Source organism: Haliaeetus albicilla, chromosome 9 (assembly GCF_947461875.1).
Source record: "Haliaeetus albicilla chromosome 9, bHalAlb1.1, whole genome shotgun sequence".
Classification (NCBI taxonomy): domain Eukaryota; kingdom Metazoa; phylum Chordata; class Aves; order Accipitriformes; family Accipitridae; genus Haliaeetus; species Haliaeetus albicilla.
In genome coordinates, this window is record NC_091491.1 from 42,931,314 (window position 1) to 42,957,608 (window position 26,295).

Here is a 26,295-nt window from a genome sequence, read left to right on the forward strand (position 1 = left end):
CCATCACGTATTTAATGCCTTAACTTCACATGTTCTTAAATCCTCCTAGATGTTTCCTGAGTCATTAAGAGGAGGAAGAGGCACGAGAGAACCATTTCTTTAGTTCAGTCCAAGGGGCGGGTGGGCTGATTCTCTGTATTTCCCAGTTTTCATGCTCTGCTGTCAGTGAGCACGCTCATGTGCGTCTACCGAGGCAGTTCAGACTCACCTGTCAAACAAGGGTAGAAGCTGAGAGGATCACAGGCCTTTAGGTGAGACAGGCTGTATGTACCACACAAGTGCTGGTAGGTGTTGCATGATGTACCAAAATGTAGTATACTAAACTGTTTGCCTTGCAGTCATCTGAAGATACTGTAGTGCCTGAATCAGCCTTGGTATGGTACTCCTACGCCTTTCTTTAGAAACTTGGCCTTACGGGGCACATTGCTGAATATCAAACTTTTAAAATAGGTGCTATCAGCTAAGGAACTTCAAACTTTTTAGAAACAGGCAAGAGTTAATTTCTTGTGAGGCCTGAGGAAGTATTTTTAGCTTTATTATGTGGAAAATTTCTTGGAATCTATTGTTATGAAACAGAAACATGTATGTCCTTCAAAAAGAAAACATCGGACTTATTTAAGGTTGGGAGGTCTGTTGTACAGCATAGTGTGTCTAGAATTGTGGTTCAGACTCATTGTCGCCTCCTGATTATCCTGTACTAGGCGTTTTGCCTTTTTAATTATAACTTGAGATAATTATATTCACCCTCTAGATAATGTGACCTGGTCATTTAAATCAGAAATGATCATCAGATTATCTGAGCCACTGCATTTTCACAGACAGCTTTGAGCTTGTGCGCTCGCAGATTTTTGTACTAAAAAGTTTCTGTTCTCAGAAGACTAAATAATTAATAATTCAATCCCTTGTTAGAGAACTGCTTGGGGGAAGCATGTCTTGAAAATCCTAGCAAGAGGTATTTTTAAGGGAATGTGAAAAAAATCTTAGTGACCCTTGATGGGGTTAGATAGAGAAAGAAACTTTTTTTGAATCCTGCTCATGCAATCTGTGTACTTTTGAGAACATGAGGAAGGGACATCAATCAGACATCCTGTCTCCGTCTGTGGTCAGTGTCTATTATCCTTTAGGAATGGAAACAAAAAAGAAATATATTTGACTGTAGCACAACCATGAAAATGCCTTTGCAACTCCAGCAGCTATTAGCAGCAGCACTGAAGCGTGACATTTTGTTTTGGGAATTCTCTTAACACCAAGTTACTTCACCTGTGAATGAACTGAGGGCAAAGGGGCACTCCTGTTTCATCAAATGTCCTGAAAGAGAGGGGATAAACCCTGCAGTCTCTTGGAGAGCTGGAGACTGCTAATCTCTGCAGCAGCTGCTGCTTCCATGCGAGGACCTCCAGCATCACCAACTGTCTTCTGGTCACTTCCAGATGAGAACATCCGTTCTAACTCACTCATACACGTAGACTATATAAGCTAAGAGGCTAGTTTAAGCCTATACTTCAAGCAGATACCTTATTATCTCATTTTAAGGACCAATGCTTCATTTTCTAAGACTGAGACCATCCAGACTGATACTAGTTCTGACTGTTCGAACTCTAGACAACAGGGAGGCTCCTTGAAGACAGTGGTAGATGCACATGTAGTTCAATTATCTGGTATTTTTCAAACTCTCCCAGAAAACCTGATGCTGAGAAACTGATTGCCATTACATGAAGTCCCAGTCTATGTCTTGTCTTCTTACGAGCTCATTCTTCCTTTTGCAAGCGGACAAAGTAAATAGGGAGTTTCTTCCCCTGCACAACTTGTCAGCAGTATCTGGTGCTGCATTCCGCCGGCAGCGCAGTACGGAGCCAGCAGCAGCTCTCCGCAGCAGCTCTCCTGCAGCTGCCTCGCAGCGCTGATCTGGGCTCTGACCACTGCGGCTGCAGCGCATCCTGCGGATGGCACTGCACGGCTGGGCCCGCGAGCTGCCCGTCCACGGCTGCTGCCAGGACAAGCAGGCGCAGACAGTGACTTCGTAGTGACCATGTATGTATCTTTACATTTCAGTTTATTTACCAGGCACTGATGAAAACAGTTCTGAAAGATCCAGCTGACCCAAGCGGTGTTTTCAGGTGTCTACCACCATTTGAAATCGAATGTTTCAAATTAAAATCTTACAGAGCTAAAATATAAACAATGCAATATGTTTTAGCTTTACCTGATTTCTGAGAGCAGAAAGATCTGATTTGGCAAAGCAAAACAAAATAACTTTCTACGTTGGCTTCAATAGTGTCAAGCCAACTTGCTATATACAAAGGAAAAGAAGTTCCTGCCAGTTTTGTAAAGTAACAAAATGAGGATCATTCCAAGAAAATATGCATCCCACATGCTGTTTAAAGTGCACAGACCACTGCAAAGTGGCCTTCTGCAACCACCTTCAGGACAACCCACTCAGGCATCTTTTCATAATGAGCCTATACAACGCGGTGCTGAAGCTTCCCACACTTGCAGGGGTGTATTGGGTAACAAAAGGTTTGGGTTTTTTCTTCTTGGAAAAATAAAACGAGTGTTTGGGTGCTAAGTTTTTTCTCTTGGAGAGATGCTAATGAGTTAGGAGAAGAAGAAAATATACACACTCAGATTTCTTCCGAAATTCAGGTGCCTTGCTATTAAAGTGTGGCGATAGCTTCAGTTTTTCTGTCACCGTGCCAGAACGTAGAACATTTGCATTGTTATGATGCTGGAGGGGATGCTGGCTTCATTACAGTATAACGCCATTAAGGCCTAAAGAGCTGTATCGCATCACCTGAGATCCAGTTCTCTATGAGCAAAGGTGGCCTGCGCATGGTTAGGGTGGACATCTTTTTCAAGCCCCCTTTTCATTTCTATTGTTTCCTTCCAGATAGGATGATGTTTTCTGTGATCCAAGATGATTGTTACTGATTAATTTATTATTCATCTTTTTTTGTTTTATTTTTTGTTTTGTTTTGTTTTTACAAAAGCTAAGTGGGAACGTTTGGGTTCGTATTGCTCCAGAGAACGGTTGCCAAGTTTGCACCACAGCCTCTGCCTGGCTTTCCCTGTTACCTGCTGAAGAGCTATTTGAGTAAGTTGATTAGGGGTGAGTGTCCGTCCATCTGTCCCGGGATGCTGCGGGTGGCTTCCTGGTAACTGTTCCAGTCTCTTGTTTATATTCTTTTAATGCTTGTAATCCAATTTAAGGATATCTGTATATACAAGAGCATTACTGTGTTCCTCTCTGCTGCGTACAGAGCGGGGCCGTGGTGAGAAAGCCTGCCTGTAGACCGGAGTTTATCCTAAGGAGACCTTCCCGCTCCAGCCCTAAGCCAAAAACAGGGGCTTTCGGGGCGCTTCGCCCACCTCTCGTGTCTCTTCTGCCCCAAAGTCTAACACCAGCACGCCAGCCTGCTCCCCACCACCTCCTTGCTTTTTACCCCTGCTGGCTCCAGGCCCAGCTTAGCTGAGCCTTCCACCCCTGGCTTTAAGCGTAGCACTAACTGCGGGCCCTGCCCTAACCCCCTTAGTGTTCCCCAGCGGCGTTAATGGCGGACGCTTCCTCGCTCTTGGTCTTCTCTTGGTTGAAGTGGAAAGCGGAAAAATACCACGCGGTCGGTCCTGCCCGCTCCCCTCTGCTACGGCAGTCCCGCTCCAGGATCTCCCCGGAGGCTTCCCGGCGCTGTCCGACCGTGGTCCCGGCAGGTGGGAGCAGCCCTCGCTCCGAACGGCGTCCCTCCGGGCTGATGGGGGGGGGGACGGGATGGGATGGCCGCCCCCTCAGCCCTGCTGGGGCCGGGTCGGGAGGGAGACGGCCTGGAGGAGACCCTCGCGCCAGAAAGGAGGTGGGCTGGGGCACCCCGGAACCTCCTGGAAAGGGGGGGCTACAGACTGGCACTGGGGGGTGGGGCCAGGGGAACCTTCTGGAAGGGGGTGGAGCTGTGGAGGGACACTGAGGGGTGGGGCCAGGGGAACCTTATGAAAGGGGGTGGAGCTGTGGAGGGGCACTGAGGGGCGGGGTGAGAGGAATGTTCTGGAAGGGGGTGGAGCTGTGGAGGGGCACTGAGGGGTGGGGCCAGGGGAACCTTCTGGAAGGGGGTGGAGCTGTGGAGGGGCACTGAGGGGCGGGGTGAGAGGAATGTTCTGGAAGGGGGTGGAGCTGTGGAGGGGCACTGAGGGGTGGGGTGAGGGGAAGGTTCTGGAAGGGGGTGGAGCTGTGGAGGGGCACTGAGGGGTGGGGCCAGGGGAACATTCTGGAAGGGGGTGGAGCTGTGGAGGGGCACTGAGGGGTGGGGCCAGGGGAACGTTCTGGAAGGGGGTGGAGCTGCGGAGGGGCACTGAAGGGTGGGGCCAGGGGAACGTTCTGGAAGGGGGTGGAGCTGCGGAGGGGCACTGAGGGGCAGGGCGTGGCAGGGCAGTCCTGTGGTGCCGAGTGGAAGCAGGGCTGGCTGGGGTTGATGGCGTGGCAGGGCTGAGGTGGGGATCGCCATCTGCATGTCCTCCTTCCCTCCCCGTCAGCTCAGGCATTGCGGGAGCAGCCCGGGACACGGGGCTGTGGTGTGCTGGCTCGGACCCTCGTTTTACGTTTGACCTGCAGTGGAGGTGGGGTCGCCACAGGTAGGAGCAATGCTGAACGCAGCTGACTGGATCCTTAACCCTGTCTTGTAACAGGAGTGCATCAGACCCGCCGGGCATGAAACCGAAATACTTTCAAGTACATCAGTAATGGTATTTCTTCCTGTGTGTGGTAATCCAGGTCTAACTCAAATCCTACCTACATTTGCAGACCCGTCCCTGGCTCTCATCTGGGAGTGCAGCAGAGGCTTTGGAGCTGTGTTCCTTTATTGGGGTTAGTAGAACATGATTAATTACATTTGCTTTTCAAAATACTGTTCTTGTACAAAGCTGCAGAGACCATTGGTTCCTGTGTGAAAATAGAGGACTTCTAAGTTTCTTTTTCTGAGAGGCTTGTTTCTATTCAAAGCAAATACTCCAAGTTATGTAGCAAGATTGCATTTTGTTTGTTGCAGTTTTTGTTTACTGATGTTTAAGAAACTGACCCAGGGGAGTTGGTGGCCTGTTTAGGTCAATTGATTTGCAGGACATTATTGTGCTTCACCAGCTGTAGGAGCTGTAGACGAATCCATCCTCGCACTGATCCAGGTCAAAAGGGTTGACCGGTGTGCAGCTGCATGGGCTATCCCAGACTGGGTGCTTATATTGCCGGTAGCCGTCAGCGGGTCAGACTTATCCGCGGTCTCTTGCTCGACATTCACGTCAAAGCTGGGTGCAGTGAGCAAGCAGTGCTTACCAGAGAGCAGGACGAAGGACCCTTCTGAGGCATGGGGCCTGTCCTTCACCTCTAGCCATCTCTCCAGCTTGCTCTGTTCCCTTTGTCTAGAAAGGGGGTTGCGGCTTCTCAGTCATTTGGAGAGTGGTCAGCTCGTACCCATGTGCTGTCACAGCATGTTGATTAAAATGCATCAGTGTTTATCGTTCTTGCAGCAGCAGTGCTACAACACCTTCCAGGTCGCAGCCTCTCAAGCCTGGTGCTGTGCAAGGAAGCTTAGTCAGTGACCGTTTCAGCACCAGTGATTTATGGGTTGAGGTGTAATGACAGGCTAGAGGGCAAATAGGGTTCACACCTACGATAGCCTTTTCTGTTGTTACTTATGAAGTTGTATGATTTAATTAATTATTGTAACCTCTTGTATATCAAGATAGCTCTGATCGTTGGAGATAGTCTTAAAAGGATAAGTTACTCTGCCAATATCACGTGCCTTAAGCTGAACTATTTAAAACTGATTTAATAATCAAATAGTAGCTACTGCATAATTGCGTTATTCTGGGTGGTAAGGGAGGGAGAAGGTCACTAGAGAAGCTCAGTACTTGGATGAGATCCCCTCCTGGAGAGCAACAGTTAACTAGAATTAGGAATGTAGGGCTGACAAAGACAGCTGGGTTTACTGATTCCAGTCCTGAAAGCTGTCCTCAACAAAGGTGGGAAGTGTTTCTTGTAAACAGGTGAAAACATTTTGGTGAGTTTGTAGCCTCCTGTAGTTGCATCTGGTTGGAGATGCACTGGACAACTGATTTATTTAGGGAAGAGCCTGGGAGTTACTGCCGACTTCCTCACTGACACAAGCTCTTCCGTAACAGCAGTTGTGAGTTATGCTTTCTGCCATCCATTTTGTCTAGGTTACCATACCTCATCATGGTGATTAATGACTTTGCCTCACTTCATCACCTCATAGCTGGACTACAGGCATGTAATTCATGTGGGCGTGAAGCCCAGTCCTTAAGAAAGTCCAGCCTAGTGTAGGAGGTCTCAACACCAGCAGGATAACTGTCTTCTGCTCCTATATTAGCTTCTCATAAAATACTAAATCAAGTTGCCGGTGTCAGTCCTTATGTTCAAGGCTGTAACTGAAACAGTAGCAGAATACCTAAACAATTCTGGATGAAGAATATAGTTGACAAGCCTATTTTTGAAGCACTGTGTGGCTACCAGAAGGTGACCTGTGCAGGAGGAAGATCTTTCTCAGGACCTGGTTCAACTCTGGATCGAATTCTGACTTCTGAGGTCCAACAGAAAACATACCATACAGTTTTCTGAAAGTGGATGCTGTATTGCACGTCTGCTATTGCAGTGAGGAGAACAATAGCAAGCTTATTCTTGTTATGATTCTGCTGGTGTATTATGGTTGAGATACAAGACTTGGAATATATATGGAACATTTGGTAGCAATCAAGTGGAAATAGATCAGTCTTCTCAGATAATTTTAAAACTTCATCAATAAAATCCCCATATAAGGAAGGAAGCCTTAGAACAATTGAATGGTCTACTTAGTAGCCTTACATGTGTAATCTCACGAAGGATTATTCTAGACTATTGTTTTCTGTTGTTCCCATTAGTGTAATATCTAATCGCTACGTGAGGGTCTGCATGGACAGCGGAGAACATACTGAATGGTACTGTTGTTGCCAGGAGATCAGTGTAAAACTGAAGCTGCAAATGGGAAATCTGAACAGTGTCAGCATGAGAAATTTTGTCCCAAATATACAATTGATAGGTTCTGCTATGTTTGCAAGATTTTGGGTCATACCTGTAAAGGCTCTAAGGGGGTTGCATTGTTTGGAAGTCAGTGCACACAGTCCTTTCCTGGATACAGGAAAGAGTTCCCTTACCAGAGGTAATCATGTTTGGTGCGAAGTGTACTAAACATTTGTCATTACACGGCAGAGTCCCAGGCAACACAACAGCCAGCTAAACCTGCATGGGGGAATGAATATAATTTCATAAAAGAGGAGGTGAGTAGGACTCCAGGGCACAGATCCAGCCTTCTGCCCATACTGAGTCTGAGAGGCTGGTCTGAGCTCATTAGGACTCACTTCTATTAAATACTGATTTTATGAGGAAAATTTTTCTTTCTGTCTTGAGTCACCACCATCACTTCCTCCCTTATTTGGTTCTGGTGTCTTGATGTGTGATGTGGTGAGATCAGCTTGAGTTAAGGCAGACCAAAGGAGACATCGAGACATGTGGAATCTGAATAATTCGGGAAAAATCTGCCTGCTGTCAAAACTCAGTTATATAACTATATTTTTTTTATAATCATTGTTGCCACTTTCATTTGTTTTCTGAACCAACTGCTTTCTGTTCTGTGGAACATTGCTCCAGTAGTGTAAAGTTGGTTGTATTATATAAAGTAATTCCAAATTCTGCTACGCTCACTCACACTGTGACTGACTCAATGTGTGCATCTTTGATTCTTCTGGAGGAGAATTTATTCCAGTGCCTCCTGATAAAATAATTTTTGGACGTTTTTTCAAGGTTAGTGGAAGGATTTAGTTCTCAGGTAACTTTTGAGATACTTAATTTAATCTTAATCTCCTTCTATGAATATTAGAGCCTCAGAATTTATTTTTAAAAACTTCTTTAAAAATTATTTTTCTCTGCTACTTTAATACTGTAGACATTGAAAGTGGGCTGTGTTCCTGTAGCAGTTGTCTTCATTGCCTTTCTTACAAAGTCAGTAAGACCTGTAAGTGTGACAGAGCAATAAAATGACCCACTGATTTTAGTGAAACACTAGTAATTAGCCACATGCACTGAGCTCATGTGCATGTCTGTGTGAAATACAATTATCCATTTCTGTGTGGATGTAAAGTAATAATGATCAGTGTATGGAGGGGCTTCACTTGGAGAGAACCCATCCCAAAGCAGCTGGAAAGATTTTTGCCTCATTGTGGACTAGGAATTCCTTGATGGTTTAGCTAAGAAAATGAATACAGTACTTAGCAGTCTGTCAGCAGCTGGTCAAATAAGAAAAGCACTGGGGTATATACAAAGGAAAATTAACAAATAACATGATATATTACAGTAACATCAAAACTTTCCCTGTGTTGAGTTAAAAAGTAAGAAGTCCCAGAGAAGGGGGAAAGAAGAACAAGGAATTTGGACTCTGAATAAATCCCAGAGAAAGAGCTCCCCAGTGCTAGGCTTTTCTGGGGAGGGCAGTCCAGCAGTGCAAATGTTGCTGGTGTGCTGGGAAGACTGAAGCATCCTCTGGGTCAGTAGCTGAACTACGCCGTGGGGAAAAAAGTTAATCTCAGTTCCATGACAGTCTAGCCTTAGTTTCATTTCTGGACAGCTGCGTCTGATAAACCTTTCAGCCTATGTCCTGTGGTTTGTGGGTTTGTTTTTTGTTTTTTTTTTTTTTGTTACTTTCTTGCTTTCATCTGAATTTGCCATGAGTGAAGGATGATTTTTAAGGTAAAGGACTAACATCAAGACACTCCATCCCTGTGAGAATTGAAACGAGGGTATGGGAGCCTTTGAATCAGAATGTGTCCTCACTTAAACTGTGAACTAGTTTAGAATGTGGCAGTGCTAGAGTCTGGAAGGAACAAAATACTTTACTGACCACATTTAACCAGTAATGCTCTTTGAGGAAAGGAACTAAGGTAGCAGGGATGGGTTCCAACTGCATGGTGCTGCCTTTGTGCCTTGTTTTGCATCAGAAGGAAACCTTGGGGCGTGGGCAGGGAATGAAGCGCAGGGCACAGCCTGCTCTGAATGATCAAGGGGCAGGACTAAGTGCCAGAGTATCTCCAACTTCTGTTCCAACACAGCCTGTAGGTTGTGGGGTTGGCTCACTTCAGTTTTTCTCTTAAGTCTGCTGACGTTTTTCTTTGGGATTAAGCACAATGTTGGGGAAAATCCTTTCTTGGGCAATTATTACTCATTAGCCATTTGGGTAGAAAGCTTTCCTAACAATGTTATAGAAGATGTGTGAATCCATTATGGCTCCTCTGGACACAGTATGTGCCATATCTTACTTATTTTTTGCTGTATTGTGATTTTTCCATTGGGCGTTACAGAAGATTGAGAAAACTCGGGTCTTTTATATTTTAATTTAAAGGCCCATGATTCAATACCTGATTGAATTGAACTGATAGGTTCAAAAAGGAAAAAAATAGTAAGTGTAGCATATGTAGGAAAATAAGTAACACCTGGTTAAGAAGTAGTGGTTAAGGAGTCACTTGTCCGGAAGAAAAAGTCCCTAAGGGTTGTCATCAGTGGCATCTTCCCTGTTGGAGCTTTTCTATGGGCTCCGAGTCCAGACGTCAGTCAGTGGCTCGAGGGTGGCCCAGCACCTCTCGGGGTGGTGCGGTCCTGCCTGCGCAGCCTCGTCAGAGATCTGCCACTGGCCTTGGCGAGCCTGTGGCCCCGAGTCCCTGGGCAGCAGAAGTGAAGCTGTTTGACTGTGAATCACAGCATCTCAGCAGTACTTGGATGAATTATTTAGTGATGGTTGTCTGTTATGTGTGTTTGGGAGCTGTTTTGTTAATGCATTGTCAATTAATTGACTAATGTCAGTATTTATGTGTATTTTATATAGTCCCTAAGGTTTTGTCCGCCTGCTGCTATGGCAAGTCAAGTCAATGGAAACAATCAAAAGACATCTGTAGAACTATAGGGACTGATTCTTAGATTTTATGGAAGCTGATAGTGATACTCTAAGGTGCTTATAATTTTTTTTTTTTTAGGTAAAATTGAGAGGGTTTTTTTCCCTAGAACTATGGACAAATGCAGCTTTTTGCCCATTGGATCCTGCTATATCTCAGTCTCACTGTCCATTACACTTATTTTTGAGTTTAACTCTGTCCTTTCTTGCACTGAAGTAGATCAGAGAAAGCTGTTAAATAACAATATTTTTTTCATACCTGTAAATGTTTTTTTTCCTGTACATTTCGTTGGTGTTAACAAGGATACTGCGATAAAGCAAAAAGCCAAACTGACTTTTCAGCCAAAATGAACAAATGTGAAATGTATCATGAGCAAGAGATCATGCTCCCTCCAGCTCTTCTCTTCACATTTTGATGCTCTCCACAGAACTTCAGAGCTTTTAGAATGGTAGGCAGGACTTGGCAATGGCAGCCTGACCAAACTTGCGGGGAAGGGGACTGTAATACTCGGGCAACCTCTTCTAGCCCTGAGACTGATGACCGTAAATCCTACGGGACTTTCAGCAGCCTTCATGCAGACAAGTACTGAGAATGGCTCTGCAAAGTGACTTTGCAAGTGAACAGCAGTTACTTACATAATTAATTTAGATATTTTGTTTCATCCCTTTTTTCTCTGATGGTTAGGAAATGAAGGTGGTAGATGTCACCAATATTTGGGCAGTATTAACTGTTTACACAAGGAGTGTTTGTACCATAGTACCTTAGCTTTTGCTTGGCTAGTGCTTGCTCAGGTATTTGTAACTGCAGGTCAGTCTGCCAGTAATAGATAGGAGCAGATGTTCCTGCTATATTATAACTCGTAAGATGTTGGATTCAAGAGCAGATCTACACAGCAGCAGGCTCCAAAACTGCTTTTTGTACCAAAGAAGAGAGTGCCAAAATTTGTATGAATGTATGTAAAGGAAAATACAGCAGAGGGAGAAGTTGGAGCTTAAATGGGCAGGAAATGAGGAAAAACATGGCAGATGGACTATGTGACTGTGTGGTTATTTTGCAAGGAATTGATTTCTCTAAGAGAATATAGACAGAAGGTGAGTTAAGTAGCTGGAAAACAAAACCCAAGAATAAAACTATCAAGGGCAAGGGAATTAGCGGAATCTAACAAGGAGGAGATAGCCCATATTCATCCACAAATCAAGATCAATTTAAATACCTGTCAGGTATTAACACATTTTTCTTTCTTTTAGGTATGGAATACTTTCCTCTTCCAGAAATTCCTTGCCTTCCGTTGAGGTAATACTGATTTTTTTTTTGCTCTTTTTTGCTTTCTTGTTTTGAATGTTAACAAACATGCACTGATGCATACTTCATAGGGCACTAGTTAATTTTTTTTCTACATGTTTTCACAAATTCTTCCATCTCTCTGTTGTTCATGCCAACTTGATTCTAAGCGTGTTTTCAGTAAAACAGAAACACATTTTCTTAGGTGATGTAGCCAAAGCAGGTAAAATTTACAGAAAATGCAAACAGTTTAGCAACACAGTGTTTGTGATACCATGTTTACTGTTTTTGTAACTTTTGGCAGTAAATCTGGCAATTTACTGAATTTACACGTGCCTCATGCCAAGCTCATGGGAATGCTAGAAAGGACCAGTGCATTTGCACACAACTTGAACTCCTACTGTGAAATCTTAAGAGTGTCTAAATGTGGAGCTGAAGAAGCAGTAAAATATGAATGCTGCACTGAGTGACATGTCCTTCAGTCTTGTTTGTTGTTTTTGAGGCCTTTGGTAAATGCTTTCCATGGCATGTCTATAAATACTTCCCTGACATATTGACACTCTGTGAAAGAAAATCCTGGTTGGCACTAATTAGTTTGCAAGCTGTGATGAAAGGTATATTCTCATTGTCTCTGCTTGTTTGTTTAATGTCAGATATCTCACATCTGAATGGTTAGTGCTATGTTTCTGTTATGAAGACCTGAATTTCACTTTTGCATGAGTGAGGAAATCGTAATTGCCACTGGTTAAAGTTTGGTTTCAAAGACATAAATTTTACATGTTAGTTTTCTGTTAAATGCTAATACAGGGCTTCCCTGCACTTAGCTGATGCACCAAGTGACTTTTGGAGAAGACTAAATTGATGAGAGGTGGTGAATGATGTGCCTAGCCCCAGGACTGGTATCAGAAGACATTCAGACCTGTACTGCAGATGATTTCTCTGTTTTTCTCTGGTTCTGGAGTGCAGTAATTTCCTACTAGGGCTTATTTCAGTAGTCACAGCTATCCACAGTGTTCTGATTCAGCTGCTTCAGCCAGGAGTAAAGCCAACCCTTCATTTCTTTTCCCACCTGTTCCAAAGGGGGAATAAGGAAATGAGCAGCCTCATTTGCACCTACAGGCTTGAGCCTGTAGATAGTGTAGCCTGTCTGGAATCATAGAATAGTTTGGGTTGGCTGTGTGAAGGAAGGAAGGGGGGTGTCTCTTGGTGGGATGTTTTTGGAAGCGATATAGATGCATGGGCCTATGTAAATCTGTCTTTTACAAACAGTTTGACTATTTAGGTTCCTACATTGACCAGGTCCTTTTTCTTTAAACCTTTCTCACTCACACACATCAAATCATGGAGTGCTTGTGGGCTGTTTTCTAGATGTCCATTCACTTGATTTCATGATTTCATGTATGAAAGGAGATATTTCTGTCCCTTTGTGCAGTCAGCAATAACTAGTAAAACTTTGCCATTCTTCCGGTCATATGCCTTATGTTTGGTTTCATTTCACACACTTCTTTCTAGGCTTCTAGCTCATTGTTACAGCTGGATTGTCTGTAACAAAATAGATGGGAAAGGGAAGCAGTGAAGAAATGGGGGTTTGGGGAAGAGAGTCTTATAATGAATGAATGTAAAAGCTGAGTTTGATGACATGTCTGAAGCCAGCTGTCAAATGTGTCTATGTTTTGTCTCCTTAAAAGAGTAGCTGTTGCAGCTCTGGCCAGGGTGTTGCTAGATACTTTCCACAAAGGGTAGCTTTATTTCTTCCTGTGACAGTGAAAGAAATGACCATGTCCTTGGTAGTATATATGAATTCACCTTTCCTGCTCCATTAGGAGCTAGCATCAATCAAGATGCAACTATTTTTACATGTGTATAGGTTGCTTAGAAGTGAAAAAACCTTCAGCATGTAGTATGTCTGCTGTTGAAAATCACAGGGAGGAATCTGTATCTCCAACACTAAATACGCTCTTTGAGATTTTTGTCTGTCTAGCAGGCAAATGAACCACAAGGTCTATCAGAAAAGCTTGCTGGTACACTATTGAACAGGTACTACAACTGATCTACCTGTATTGACTTATTCATGGTTGGGTTTTTTTGCTATTCTATTCACTAATTATTAGTGAGTCTCTATTTATTGATTGTGACACTTAATACTATTTATTCTGTATTTAGTGATCCACTGGTTTACTTACCTTCTGAACTTCTTTTCTCTCCTTGATGAGTGTTACCATGTCTAGCTGTAAAATGGGGATAACGGTACTTCCTGTTTCACAGTTTTATGGGCTTGAATTTGTAAAGGATTGAGTTTCATTTGTATGCATCAGGTTAACGATAAAGAGTATAAAAAGAGTATAAAGAGTCTAACAAATATGGAGAAAAGGGGCATACATGAAAAAAGGGACTCAGCAGAGAGGTAAAAACCCTGTTAACACAACTTTTGGTTTTTTTCTAGCGCTTTTCTCCAATTTCTACTGCTTTTCACTCTCTGCTTCCCTTTTGTGGTCAGGAGTGACTTACAGGCAGCAGTGACTAGACAAAGAATGGAGTGGGTACAAGGGCTCTGCAGGTCCCCTCTGCACCCTGGACATCATGTGCCTTCAGAAGGGTCAGTGGGAATTGCTTTGTGGCTGCCTGTGGCCACTTGATCTGTCGGGTGCACCACAAGCAAAGATCCTTCCATTGCTTCTTAGAAACTGCAGGTACAGCCACCGTACCTCCAGCAGCGGTGGAGCTGTCCTGGCTGCTCCTGGATGCCTTCGCTATTGCTCTTGCATTAAGCATGACTCCTCCAGCTGGGAATTCACAAAAAGGATTCTATTTTCTGCTCTCTTTATCATACTGTTGGGGAAAAGTCCGGGAAGACAAAGTTTTCTGGAGGCAATTTTGGTGTGATTTCCTTAGATACTAAATAACCTATTGACATCTGCTTTTAAATTAGAACAAAATTATTTGAATTCTCCTTTTGTCAGCTGTTGCAGATGTTGAGGTGTAGGGCTCAGGGGCGAGTATCGAAATTTATTTGCAGAGATTTTTTTTCTTTTGTACTTTTGTATTTCCTATAAAGAACACACATTGCATTTGGCTCACAATTTCAGTTTATTATCAAAATGTTTTTATCAGATGACAAACTCGGAAAGCTAAAAGGAACATAGGTTTTTAAATATACCTATTGTAGCAGTCATCTGAGGTATCTGGTACTTATTTTTGGAAATCTGTTTGCTTTGATATACAAAGCAGTAAGTTCCTTTGCAATCTGCATGAGGATGTTTAATACATATCATTGCAGATTTAAAGCCTTTACCTTCTTACTTAAAGCTCCTTCTGATTCTTGCAATCAGCTGTGCAGCTTTAGTGATGTGAGGACTGACATCAATCAGAACATGTACGAATTATGTGCAGGATCAGACCCTAAACGCTGAGGAAGTCTGAAAACTTGAATATTGGTATACTCCATTGGAGAACTCAGTTTTGTAGACTTTATCTTATTGCCTGATGCCATGCTTTGCTCAAATTTCCCAGTTCTATGCAGCCACTGATAAAATATATTACAATACTTCAAGTCAAAAGTGTAGCTCAGATTTAAATATAAAAACTATGATTTATACATTACTAGAAACTTTAAAAAAGACCAACTTTAGAGAAAGCAAGGAAAAGCTTAGAAAACTGTGAAAGGGTCTTTGATCACAATCTTACAGATTATATGTTCAAAAATTAATAAATTACCTACAATTTCAGTTTGGCTGGAAAGCAGTAAATAAACTATTGTAAATAGTGACTTCAGATAATACACACTGGAATAATTAGTGAGAAGTTACTTAAGTACAGCAGGTCTTTGGACTCCTCTTGTATAAATGGTTTCAAGTAAAAATGAAAACATTTGGTAGAACTGATTTATCATAACAGCAGAGGATACAAAGTCTGACACTTAGGATAAAAACTGTTGTCTCATTATCATCTTATGATGTCTAAAACTGTGTGTTACTGAGTATTTCCTTCCTCCGCTTGATCAGAAATACACATTCACCGACCAGTAGGAGTTAATGTGTTATACTTTGACATTTTAAAATAAATCCAAAAAGCCATTGGCCAGTGGGGAACAGGATTAACTGCAAGTGAAATGTTACTGTACACTGTCAAGTGATGTAGATTCTACAGGGTTCAGTGATAGGAAAAGCAGCCAATCAGCTAGAGCAGCTAATTGCTGCATTGGCATTAGTCCTTCATTTGACGTTTTGATGTGTGATTTTTTTGTTTGTTTTTGCTTGTTTACTAAGAATTACAGTGACTACTCTAGCATATTCACCTCAGTTTTCTGCCCTCCTCCCCTTCTCAAAATTAGTTCAGAATTTCTTTTTTTCTGGAAAGCTTCTCAAGATGCAAGGTTTACAGTTCCGTCACCAAACTCGGCACTTTTTAGCAGGATCCATGTAGTCTGTCTTGGTGCATGAAAAGGCTTCAGAAAACTCTGGAGAGTTTTGCAGTGATCCTATGACCCTTTAAAACAAAAAAACAACATCTTGTCATTGTTGCTTGCCTTTGTTTAAAACAAACAAGACAACCCACATTTTGTAACTTCTTTTTTTGCATCACCTCAAAATACTGTGGGAAATGCTGTATTTCTGAACTGTGACTATTGCTTCCATTTCACCTCAAGGAGTCCTGGATTTTCTCTTTTCAGTTTGTACAGTCCCTATTGCAACCCCTCAAAATACAGGATCTGTCCCTTCGTTACTGGCTCTCACAAAACTTCCATTTATTTCACTAGGAACAGGTTTATTGCTTGTCGTTAAGTTTTCACTGAGAATTTTTTCAGCTACGTTTTGCTGACAAGTTTCTTGGTAAAGGGAAAAGAAGACCCTGAGGTAGAGGACTGCAGTGTAACTTTTCAGTGAACGTTCATTTCTATTTTTACACATATTTTTACATTTAGTGATCTAGGAGCGCTTCATTGCTCTTAAGGACTGGAACTGCTAAAAAGGGATTTTGCCAGAAACAGAGCAAAAAGTATTTTGGGGGTAATAACTCTATTTACATTTGTTATTAACAAACAGCTAGAACAGCAGTGGGCTAAGAATCCTGCTTCATTTACTAAAATCCCCAGAACTACAGGGATTTGGTACATAAGCAGGCCTTCACCTGTATCTGTTACTGTACTTGCTGTGTTTTAATTTTGCATGTTAACACTCAGATACAGATTATCTGTCACTTGCCTGTGACAATTACCTGATCTATGGCATCTTTCTGTTAATGTCTTATTTTTCTAGTGGACAAAAGATTCTACCTGTCCAGTACTCAAAGTTGTTAGCCCATAAACTAAAATTGGGCTATGCAATTAACAATTTTTATGAAGAGCTGCCTGTCCTACCTGTAAGGAGAAATAGCCTGCACTCAGTATAGCAGGTATTAAACAAATAACGACCCCTCCCCCGAATTAAAAAAAAGAAAAAAAAAAAAAAAAAGGCACATTGGGAGCCATTGTGACATTTTAATAGTATGTCTTTAGGCAGTAATTTGTGGGTATGTCTCATGTACTGAAATGCTTTCTATTTTAGAGCTCTTAGGGGGGCCTCATCCTGAAAATTACTTCAAATTCTAAAAATGTTAGTATGGTTTCTCATTAATATTTGTGTAGTTTCATATAAAGTTTATAGCCTTTCCTACTGATGTAAAAACAGCACAATATGTGATGTAATATATCCAAGATACACACAATTACACAGAGATGCTGAACTAGTGAACTTCAAAGGACTCATGACTCATACAAATTAGATATGCAAAACAGTTCTGAAGAACTGCTGCAGAGCCTCATTAGCATTGTGACCAAATTCAGCTGATGGTAGGACTTGATGCATAAACTGCCTCTGGGAGAGATCTGCAGAAAGTACAAAAACCACCCACAGTGAAATGCCAGTCAAGTAGCAGCTGAAGGAACAGTCACTGCTTTCACTAAATATTTGAGTATGTGGGATAAACAAAATAATTCTTTGGTGAAAAGCTGCTGAAAGAAAGATACTGGAATTAACGTTCTGAATTGTATCAGGAGAGAAATCAGCTATTGTGTATGTGAATCCTGGAGATGACACAGCCTTTCAAAGCTAACAGAGATGTTGTGATGTCTACATTACTACTTGATCTCATGGCATTTGATCAAACAGATTTATCAGAGCAAAAACATGGTTACACTACTGATGAATAGGTTGCTCTGACTTAAGTTAAAAAGAAAAGATCCTAGTCTGGCCCAAAGACTTCCACCCTGAACAGCCAAGTTTCCTGCATGACTACTGAATTCAAGCCCACCTATTCTTGGGAAGGCTGACTGAGTACACAAGGCAAAAAATACGAATTTGCTTGTTGCACCACAGCACACAAGTTTGTTACTGAGGGGCAGTGATCTTCCACCTAGAACTCACTTCTGTTACTCTTGCATCAGAGAACAAACAGTGACCTTGTAGAACACCTGGGGCACAGCGGAGCCCCAGTTCTGTGCCGCAGGCGTTGCGAGTAATGCTGTTAACGTAACAGCAAAGACAGGCCAATCCGCTCTGTTGGAACAGAAGAACATCCTTCTAGCTCTAAATGGCAAAGGCATTCCTCATTCTAATGATGGCAAAGGCTATCGACAGAAGGTCATTTCTCTCTCATGTCAGTATTACCATTTAAAAGAAGATGAATTAGTCTCCATGCTTTGCAGAGTAAAATCCTTGCACCCCACAGATTAACTGGAGATTTTACCTGTGACTTTAGCGGAGGATGGAAGTCCATCAATAGCCTTTGGTCTTTATGAGAACCCTATCAGGAGCTACTGTGGGAGCCAGGGGACTTCCAGAAGAGCACTGGATTCCAGACACAGTCACTGGGACTCTGCTGTAACAATTGTGCACATGTGGTAACAGCCAGGTGATGGTGTTTGTATTCTGTGATGAGGACTGTTCAAAGCTTCTCAATAGTGTGGACAGAATTAAGTTGTATCATCTCAAGTGTGAGGACAACTCTCCCACAGCCTTGTTCTGCCTGTGGAGCTTCCTGGGAAGGACTGTGCCTGTTTCTGTCAGCACAGAGCTATGCTAGGGCTGGGAGGTCTGGAGGGACAGTCTGACTTTCTCTTAGCCATCTTCAGTGTGCTATGCCTATATATGTATGTATGCCTAAATCTACCCTGGTAAGTGCAACCTAGCCTTTTGTGTAGAGTTCTTTAAATTCTATAGCTAAAAGCTGTGTTGCACCTAGGAACTGCACTGAAGATTATTACACATGCTGACCTGAATTTGCCTGGGCTGTGCACGTCAGTTTTGATGGAGTTCACAGCATATTCTGGTCTGTATGTTCCACACCATACCTACACACGTAACAAAGAAAAGCATTTGTGAGCCATAAGATTGTCCAGGAAGAGACCTGCTGTCATTTCACTATGAAATACTTAATGTCATGAGAATAAATTTCACATTAGAACATAGAGAAAAAAAAATACATTTAAAAAAAAAAAGTATGCTGTTGTCCTCAGACAAAGGCACTTGGACACAAGAAACTGTCCACAAGACTTAACTTGTGGCTGAATTAATTTATTTAGGGAAGATAAAAATTATCTAAGACAACCTTATTTTCCTACTTTGTAGTGAACACTGCTCAGCTTAGCAACTCTGCCAGCTCTTAGTAAAACTGTGACAATGAGCCTGCACTTTCTGACTTACTGTTAAACTGTAACTTTAACTGATTTTCAAAGCCTTCAGTCAAGAAGTATAGAATACCTGTGCGAAGTTCAGAAAAAACAGCTGTTTATGGTTCATTTCAAGACCAGGAAGAAGTTTTTCTTTTCCATGCTTTTTCACAAAGTTTTCATAGGCCTGTAGAAGGAATTGAGTAGAAATGTTAAAACTTCCCTGCCCAGACAGTCAAAATGAAATGATGACAAGGAGGAGCATGGATTCTTTGACATAATTAATCATGGACTACCTTGGACATCCATCTTGCCACATGACACCTTTAAGCAGAAGACAACAGGGCCATTCCTTAGTACTGTGATACCAGTGGCCTGACTGAATCAAAACAGTTTTCTCATTGAATGGGCCTTACAGTAGTGTTTTACACCAGGTTTAGTGAAGCTGCCTGAATTATATTGGAATAAATGGTAAGAGAAACAGGCTTAAAGAAGGCAATTTATTGTAGCAAAAAGAAGTCAAAGCTAATGGAGTAATTTCAGTAAGATGGGTACACCCAGATAACAAGATTTTTGCGTAACTACGCATCTTTTTACAGGGGAAGAAATCAAGAATGCAAAGGAGGACATATTCTGAAGTACAGTAGCTACAGAGAGTTAGTACTATTCTTCAGCAAGCTTTATAATAAATGAATGTATTAAATGTCATTGGACTGTTACATATTTACCTGCCAAATCTTTTCACAGAGTTAATTAATGACTGCATAAAGCAAGGTGGTTCTGTGTTAAAAAAGTAGAATATGTTCTGTAATGGAAATGACTGTGAGACTCTCTGACATCAGCTGAGGGGTAGGTCTAGGGAGGCATCAGCAAGCTCTGTGTTAAAAGCAGCCTCCAAATTGTTGGGGTTCACAGCTGTCTGTATAAAGATTCACCAGCAGCAGCTCTGTCTCCTGCAGGTTCTGTGGGTCACGCATTACTGTCAGTTACCCTCAATATGCACCTTGCATAGCAAAGATCCACATAGAAAAGCATGCTGCTGTGCTGCTTTCTAAGGCACAGTCCCAAAATGAGCATACCTGAGGTGTCTTACATGATTTGAGGATTCCCTGTGCATGGATCCCTGGCGAAGTGACTCTGCTGGGCAACCCAGCCTGCCTCTGCTCAAGGAGGCACAAATGATCTCCAAGACAATCAAGATTCATTCTTTCCCCATTTGTTCATCTTTCCCTCTTCCACTGCTTCTTTCCATTAGACTTGAGAGATGTGGGGTAAAAAGCTTCAGCTGTGGCAAAAAATCATTCCTCTCTCCGATTCTACAGAACACATGTATTTGCTGTCCCGTTTACAGTTTGGTTTTCTCTCAAATGTTTGTTACATAAGCATATTACATATTTTTTTGCCAGCTATTGGGTTAGAGTCTAAATACCACACTTATGGTAAGATATGCTTTCCCTATATACAATGCAGAGTTCCAGGATCCAATCTTACTAGCACAAAACTGATTCTGCAGGGAGAAGACATTAATTTATCAATTATCTAATGTTGCATTATGGAAAGTAGATTTTATTTTTTTTAAGCAAATTGCAACAGACTTTAAAACCTTTCTATTGTAAGAACAGCCGCTTTCATGTTTCTTATGAAGACCATGTGTCAAACAATGTGTTGTTAGTATATCTTTACTGATAGAAAGATGCTGGCAAACTGGAGAAATGTTCTGACTAAAGTCAGTGCCAAGTTACTGCACGAGTAAAGCCAATCAACTGCACAAGTGCAAGCTGAGGTATGAGCGGTTAACAGGTCTACTGAAAAGGCTCCGGAAGTTTTAGTGGATAATAAGTTGAACAAGAGCCAACAGTACCACAGTACTGCAAAAAAGGCAAGTGTCATACTGGGATGCATAAACAGGAGTGTCTTATATAAGATACATGAAGTAATCCTTCTACTCTACTTGGCACTGGCCAGGTCTCAGCTGGAGCACTCTGTCCAGTTTTGGGCATTACACTTCAAGAAAGATGTGGACCAACTGGAGAGAGTCCAGAAGAAAGCAGCAAGAATGAGCAGAGGTCTAGCAAACATGACCTATGAGGAAAGATTGAAAGAATTGGGTTTGTTTAGTCTAAAGAAGAGAAGTCTGGGCCTTCAAGTATGTAACAGTCTTCAAATACGCAAAAGGTCACAGAAAAGAAAGGAGCACATTGTTCTGTGTTTCCACTGTTGAAAGCAAAGACATGATGGCACTTGAACGGCAGCAAGGAGGTAGTGGAACTTCTCTTACGGTATGTTTGAATGATACAGAAATGGTTGATTCTACCTGCTAGGAGGTGGGGGTGGGGTGGACTAGATGAACTCTCAAGATTCCTTTTGGACTTTTTTTACTATTTATATGATGTCATAATAATTATAACTATCCAATTCTTTTTTTGTAATATTTCTGACCTTCTAATTTTTCTCTGGCTACTCCCATTCCTTTCAGAAAGAGTATCCTCTTTCATGAGTTTGTACTGTTTTTTTAAAATGCACAAATGATCCAGTAATTGAAGATCAGACTAATCTAATAAGCCACACTGACACTTCTTTTAGGCTTCCAAATCATTCTTTATACTCTCATTAATAATTGTATTTGCCCTCAAACCTGTGTATTTCTAGTGAAGTGTTGCTGATGGCTTTCTTTGCAGAAGCTATGATGATAACTTTGAGAAGTATGAGTTGGCCCATGCACCCCAGCAGGCACTTTGTTGAGGAATGACAGCACTGTGAAGTGTTGAATGTTTTGCCACAGAACAAGGTGTTTAGGGAAGGAGAGGGAGGGTCACGTTATTAAGGCCTGCCACCATCAGATTTGCAGGTAACAAGAAAAGTTCAGAGAAGCTGACTTGCTTCTCACCTCGCAACCCGCATTCACAAAGAGAAGACCTCTGCTGCTTTTCCTTTCAGTCTCAAAGTTGGCCCATCTAAGGAGTTACATACTTATTTCAGGAAGAGAATGAAAGGAAAGCCAAAAAGCATACAAGCTTTGATGGAAGGTTTAGCGCAAGGAGTCCAGATGTCACTGACATCTTTGGATACTTGTACAGGGGACCCAAGTCACTTGTACAAGACGATATTTTGAATAGTTTTTTAACAGTGAATAGTGTTCCATATAGGCAGAGACTGTTTATGGGTAGAGCTTAGAAGAAAGTCATTCTGTCCCTCCTTCCTGGCACAAAAAAGCTGGTGAAGGCAGAGGCAGACAGCTTCTCGGTATCATCAGTTTAGTTAGGTGATGGTCCAAGTGTGATTCATTAAATGTTTTCATTCTACAAATTCCCTATTCACAATAGGAAAAAATAATAATTAAAAAAAAAATAGAGGGAAAGAAGTCAGCTGAAAAAGAGTGCACTAGGAACAGATAATATATATCGGGAAATAATTAACAGGATGATAGAAATAAAACAGCTAGTCAATAGTTTTAAACCATGCCTTGATGACGCAGTAGGTATGGTCCTGTGTCTAACACAAAAATAATGTTTCTTCTTCAAAGGCTCTGAAACTAATTTTCTTATTCTATGATGGTTTCAGCTAAAATAGAAAAATGGATACTTGTTACCTTATATGCTTGTCTAACACCCCCATTATCAGCAATGTTTTCTCCTAGTGTGTTGATTCCACTCAGCTGTAAAATAGAAAGGAAAGGTATAGTTTTTTGAAAAGAAGGGCTTATCCAGGATCTGTAATGTCAAACTTTGTGCATTTTTTCACTTTTTAAACATGAGAATTTCCTTAAAATATGAAGTTTTAGCAAAAGATTATGTTACCATCTCTGAAAAGTCTTTGCCTCCCTTGTCTCAAAATCCATACAAATACTATTGTTTTCCCTAATTCTCCTCCTTCCCTTACAGACAGCCTTCTAGGCTCTCATATCTCTTTCACCCAGATTTTCTGATGCTTAGTCACTGTTCATTCTTCCTATTTCCTCCATGTCTTTAACCCTCAGCTTCTTACTACAGTTCCAGTTAGAGGAAGCGGGCGGAATCTCTCCATATAGTTTGCAAAACAAGTTAAAATCCAAACTCCAAACAGTGGAAATTATCAGTTAACAGACATCAGCAAATCTGCTAGAAAGTAAGTATTTTCCTGTATATTGGGCAAGTTAGGTAGCTCTTTGGTAGCAAGATACATAGAAGATATCTATTTAGCTGGTATAGTATTTGTAAGTTGGTCAAGTATCACTAAAGATGATGAAGCTTTGGTAATGGAGAATCTGTAATTTTATTTAAAAAAAAAAAAATTGTATTTTCAACCTTTAGCCCAAGATATTGGCCTATGATATTCAAAGCTGCAAAATGTAGAATCATCATTAGATTGAATTTAATGTGTGAAAAAATGGCAGAAAAATGTTGAAATATTCTTCTCTATTTTTAGTGGCCTCTCTGTGAGTCCCAACAGTTTAACACACAGACTAGGAAAACCTCAGGGCTGGAAGTTTTCTCTTTTCCCTATTCTGTATGATGGAATACATTGTCAGCTTCTAAAAAAACCAAACAGTAGTAGTCAGAGAAATAGCTTCTTGTAAGTGTCTTCTCATTTGCCACTTAACTGTAGGAGGACCCATCCAAGAGAAATTTTGCTCTTTACAGAAAAACAGGTGGTGGCACAGTTCAAAGCCACACATGGTTATCCAGTGAAGTCCAAAATAAACAAGGTGGATGTTAAAAGTGGTCTTCCACAATGCAACGCAACTGAGTGCTCCTGTAGTAAACTGCTTTCCTTTCTTAACTGGGCAGCAATGATCTAGGGGCTGACACTTGTCACTTGTGTGGAAGATGCAGGAGTGTGAGCTAAACGCTGCACTGGTGCAGTATGTACCTTGGCTGACAGAATGATGGCAGCTCAGCTAGTAACTGTGGTTGAAGTCTGCCATCTGTAGCTTTGAAGTATGTGCACTGCCAGCCTGGGACAGTAAAATCCCTATGGCAGCAAGGTGGGAGCGCTGTGAAGATGATAAAACTGTCTCTAGATGATTAAAGCTGGGTTGTGTACTAGAGACAATGCAGGTGCATTAGCAGAGCATTTGGTCACCCCTGAAATGACATGCTATGAAGTGCTGTGTTATGTATACAAGGCTCCCTCCTTCCAGTGGCAGTTTTGCAGCTTCCATTTTAATAGGAAGAGGACTGGTCTCCTGTTCAGTACGAGTAATTACAGTATCAGTGTCACCTGTTTTTGTGAGTTAATGGAATATTGGTCTTGTTGGGACACAGAACAGACCTGATCCTGCTAACTGTTCTCATGAAATTAGGGCTTCCAGACACAGACACTACACTGAATGCCTAATAATTTTAACTCTGCAGAATGCTATAAATGCAGTCACATTTAGATTGCCTGCCTCTCCTAAATCTATCATCTTTTCCTCTCCTATTGTACCCTGATTCTTCTCAGACCTTTTAGCTCTGTAGTCCAGCTTTTTCTCTGGGGGAAAGAGCAAGAAACTTTTGAGTGAAGGAAAACAGCAGGTAGGATTTGTTTTGATGGGGATATATATTATTTGCACATCAAGTTTTGGGGAAATGAGGTTCAAACTTTCAAAATTTTTTTTTTTTCTGTTCCTTCATGGAATTCAAAAAGAGCCTTTGACGGCCCAGAAAGGCTTCTAAGGCAAAGGCTTCTAGGACTGTCACTCATTCAGAACGTAAATCCTGCCTCTTTCAGAACAGTTGGTGTATGTGTGGAGTTTTTACCACTATCTTTAATTTTAAGAATTTGTGTGTGTGTGTGTGTGTAGGGGTGACACTGTTGGCCATAAGCCAAGAGAGCATTCATGTAAATAACAGTTTGCATGTTTAGGACATAAGATTTTGTGTTTCCTCATTAAAAATAGCATTGGTTAGTTACAAATAAATATACATACATGCTGTCCACCTGCTAGGTCCCATGAAAAGTTTCCGTACTGGTACACCATACACTGGGATAGCTCCTTAAAACTGCGTGCTGATTCTTCAGTCCACCAGTCTACAAGGTCTCCATCCTCATTAAAATTTCTGCCTGTAATAATATGCTAACAGAATTATGTATACAGGAAAAGAGGTTTTTGATGCAGTAGGAAGGGTAGCAAGTAAGCATAGTCACTCATGCAAAAAAATTGCTGTAATGAGGCAGTCATACAGATGATGCTTTTTTTTCCTTTTTTTTCTTTTTGTTAAGAGGGCTGTATTTCAGCAGAGGAGAAAAACAAATAAATTCATACTGAATCAGAAGATGGGATTAAGGCTTTCCTAGGAAGCCTGGTATGGTTCTGACCTGTGACTCAATGCTGGTTTGATCATAGTGTGGGTCTAGAAATGAATCATGTGGCTGGGCAGCAGGTCTGAGAGGTAGACCCTTGAGTTCACACCTATGTCAGACTAGTGACACAGCCTGTTTACACTTATGTGTAGTTTATGATGGTTTTTGATGCAGTCTTTGGGAAAAGCAAGTGACCAGCAACTATATTAAAAGCCCTTGTGTGCCGCAGGCCCACATCCTGGGCTGTTGCTGCAGCCTAGCAGCTACAGGAGGGTCTGTGGTATTCCTTGAATCGCACTTTTGGGAATCATGGGGAACAATACTGTAAAGCCTCAGAAATCCAGATTTGGTCTTATATATGGAAACTTTACCTTCATTTTATCTGCTCTCTGGAATGATTAAGCACTAAAGCATGTAAAACATTCTGTGCATTGTAAGTTCTGTAACTAGAAACTCAGTGCCTTACCATTGTCATCAAAACCATGTGTGATTTCATGACCGATGACCATGCCTATGCCACCATAATTCAGAGATTTGGGCTGGGATGCACTGAAGAAAGGGGGCTGCAAAATGCCAGCAGGGAAAACTGCAAAAAAATCCACAACACAATTAAGGCCCTACCTCATTATCCTATGCGCGCAGTGTGAAGAGACCATTTTTATAGGCTTGAACCAAAGTCATGCTGTTCCCTCATTTACCAGCAACAATTAAGTGAGTTGACACATGATAATTGCTGTAGGATAGTAGGAACAGACCAGCAGGACAACTCCCCTCTTCAGACACTTGCAAAATCATGATCAGCTTTTACTTTGTCTTTGGTACTATTTTACTTTGCAAAAAAGCAGTTTACTTTTCCAATTTACAGCATTTAGCATTCTCAGACTCCTGTATCATTATTAAATAAACCTCACAACATCATGAGAAGTGGGAGGGTGTTCCCCTGGAAGAATAAATTATTTGATCATTGTCCCCACCACAAATCAATCTCAGAGAGAGGAATTTATTCTTCCACTGAAAATACCAGTAATTCCCACTATAGAATCAATAAAAATAGGTCAAGCTGGCAATGAAAGAACTGGAACAAAGCGGTTCTTTTCACACACTTCTGTGCCCATTTTTCTAGGCTTTTAAGA

The 26,295-nt window shown here is 41.6% G+C and overlaps 1 protein-coding gene across 7 annotated transcripts in view; it reads right to left on the reverse strand.

The window, feature by feature from the left end:
* Positions 1-15,487: 15,487 nt before the first annotated feature.
* Positions 15,488-26,295, reverse strand: part of MME (membrane metalloendopeptidase) — a 50,601-nt gene continuing 39,793 nt past the window's right edge. For all 7 annotated transcript variants that reach the window (XM_069792937.1, XM_069792940.1, XM_069792941.1 and 4 more), the window contains exons 18-23: positions 25,629-25,748; positions 24,789-24,922; positions 22,488-22,553; positions 18,990-19,085; positions 18,504-18,580; positions 15,488-15,738 (exon numbers count right to left, since the gene is read on the reverse strand). In XM_069792937.1, coding sequence (XP_069649038.1) covers positions 15,639-15,738; positions 18,504-18,580; positions 18,990-19,085; positions 22,488-22,553; positions 24,789-24,922; positions 25,629-25,748 — 593 coding nt within the window. In that variant the 3' untranslated portion in view covers positions 15,488-15,638. The remainder of the gene's footprint in view (positions 15,739-18,503; positions 18,581-18,989; positions 19,086-22,487; positions 22,554-24,788; positions 24,923-25,628; positions 25,749-26,295) is intronic.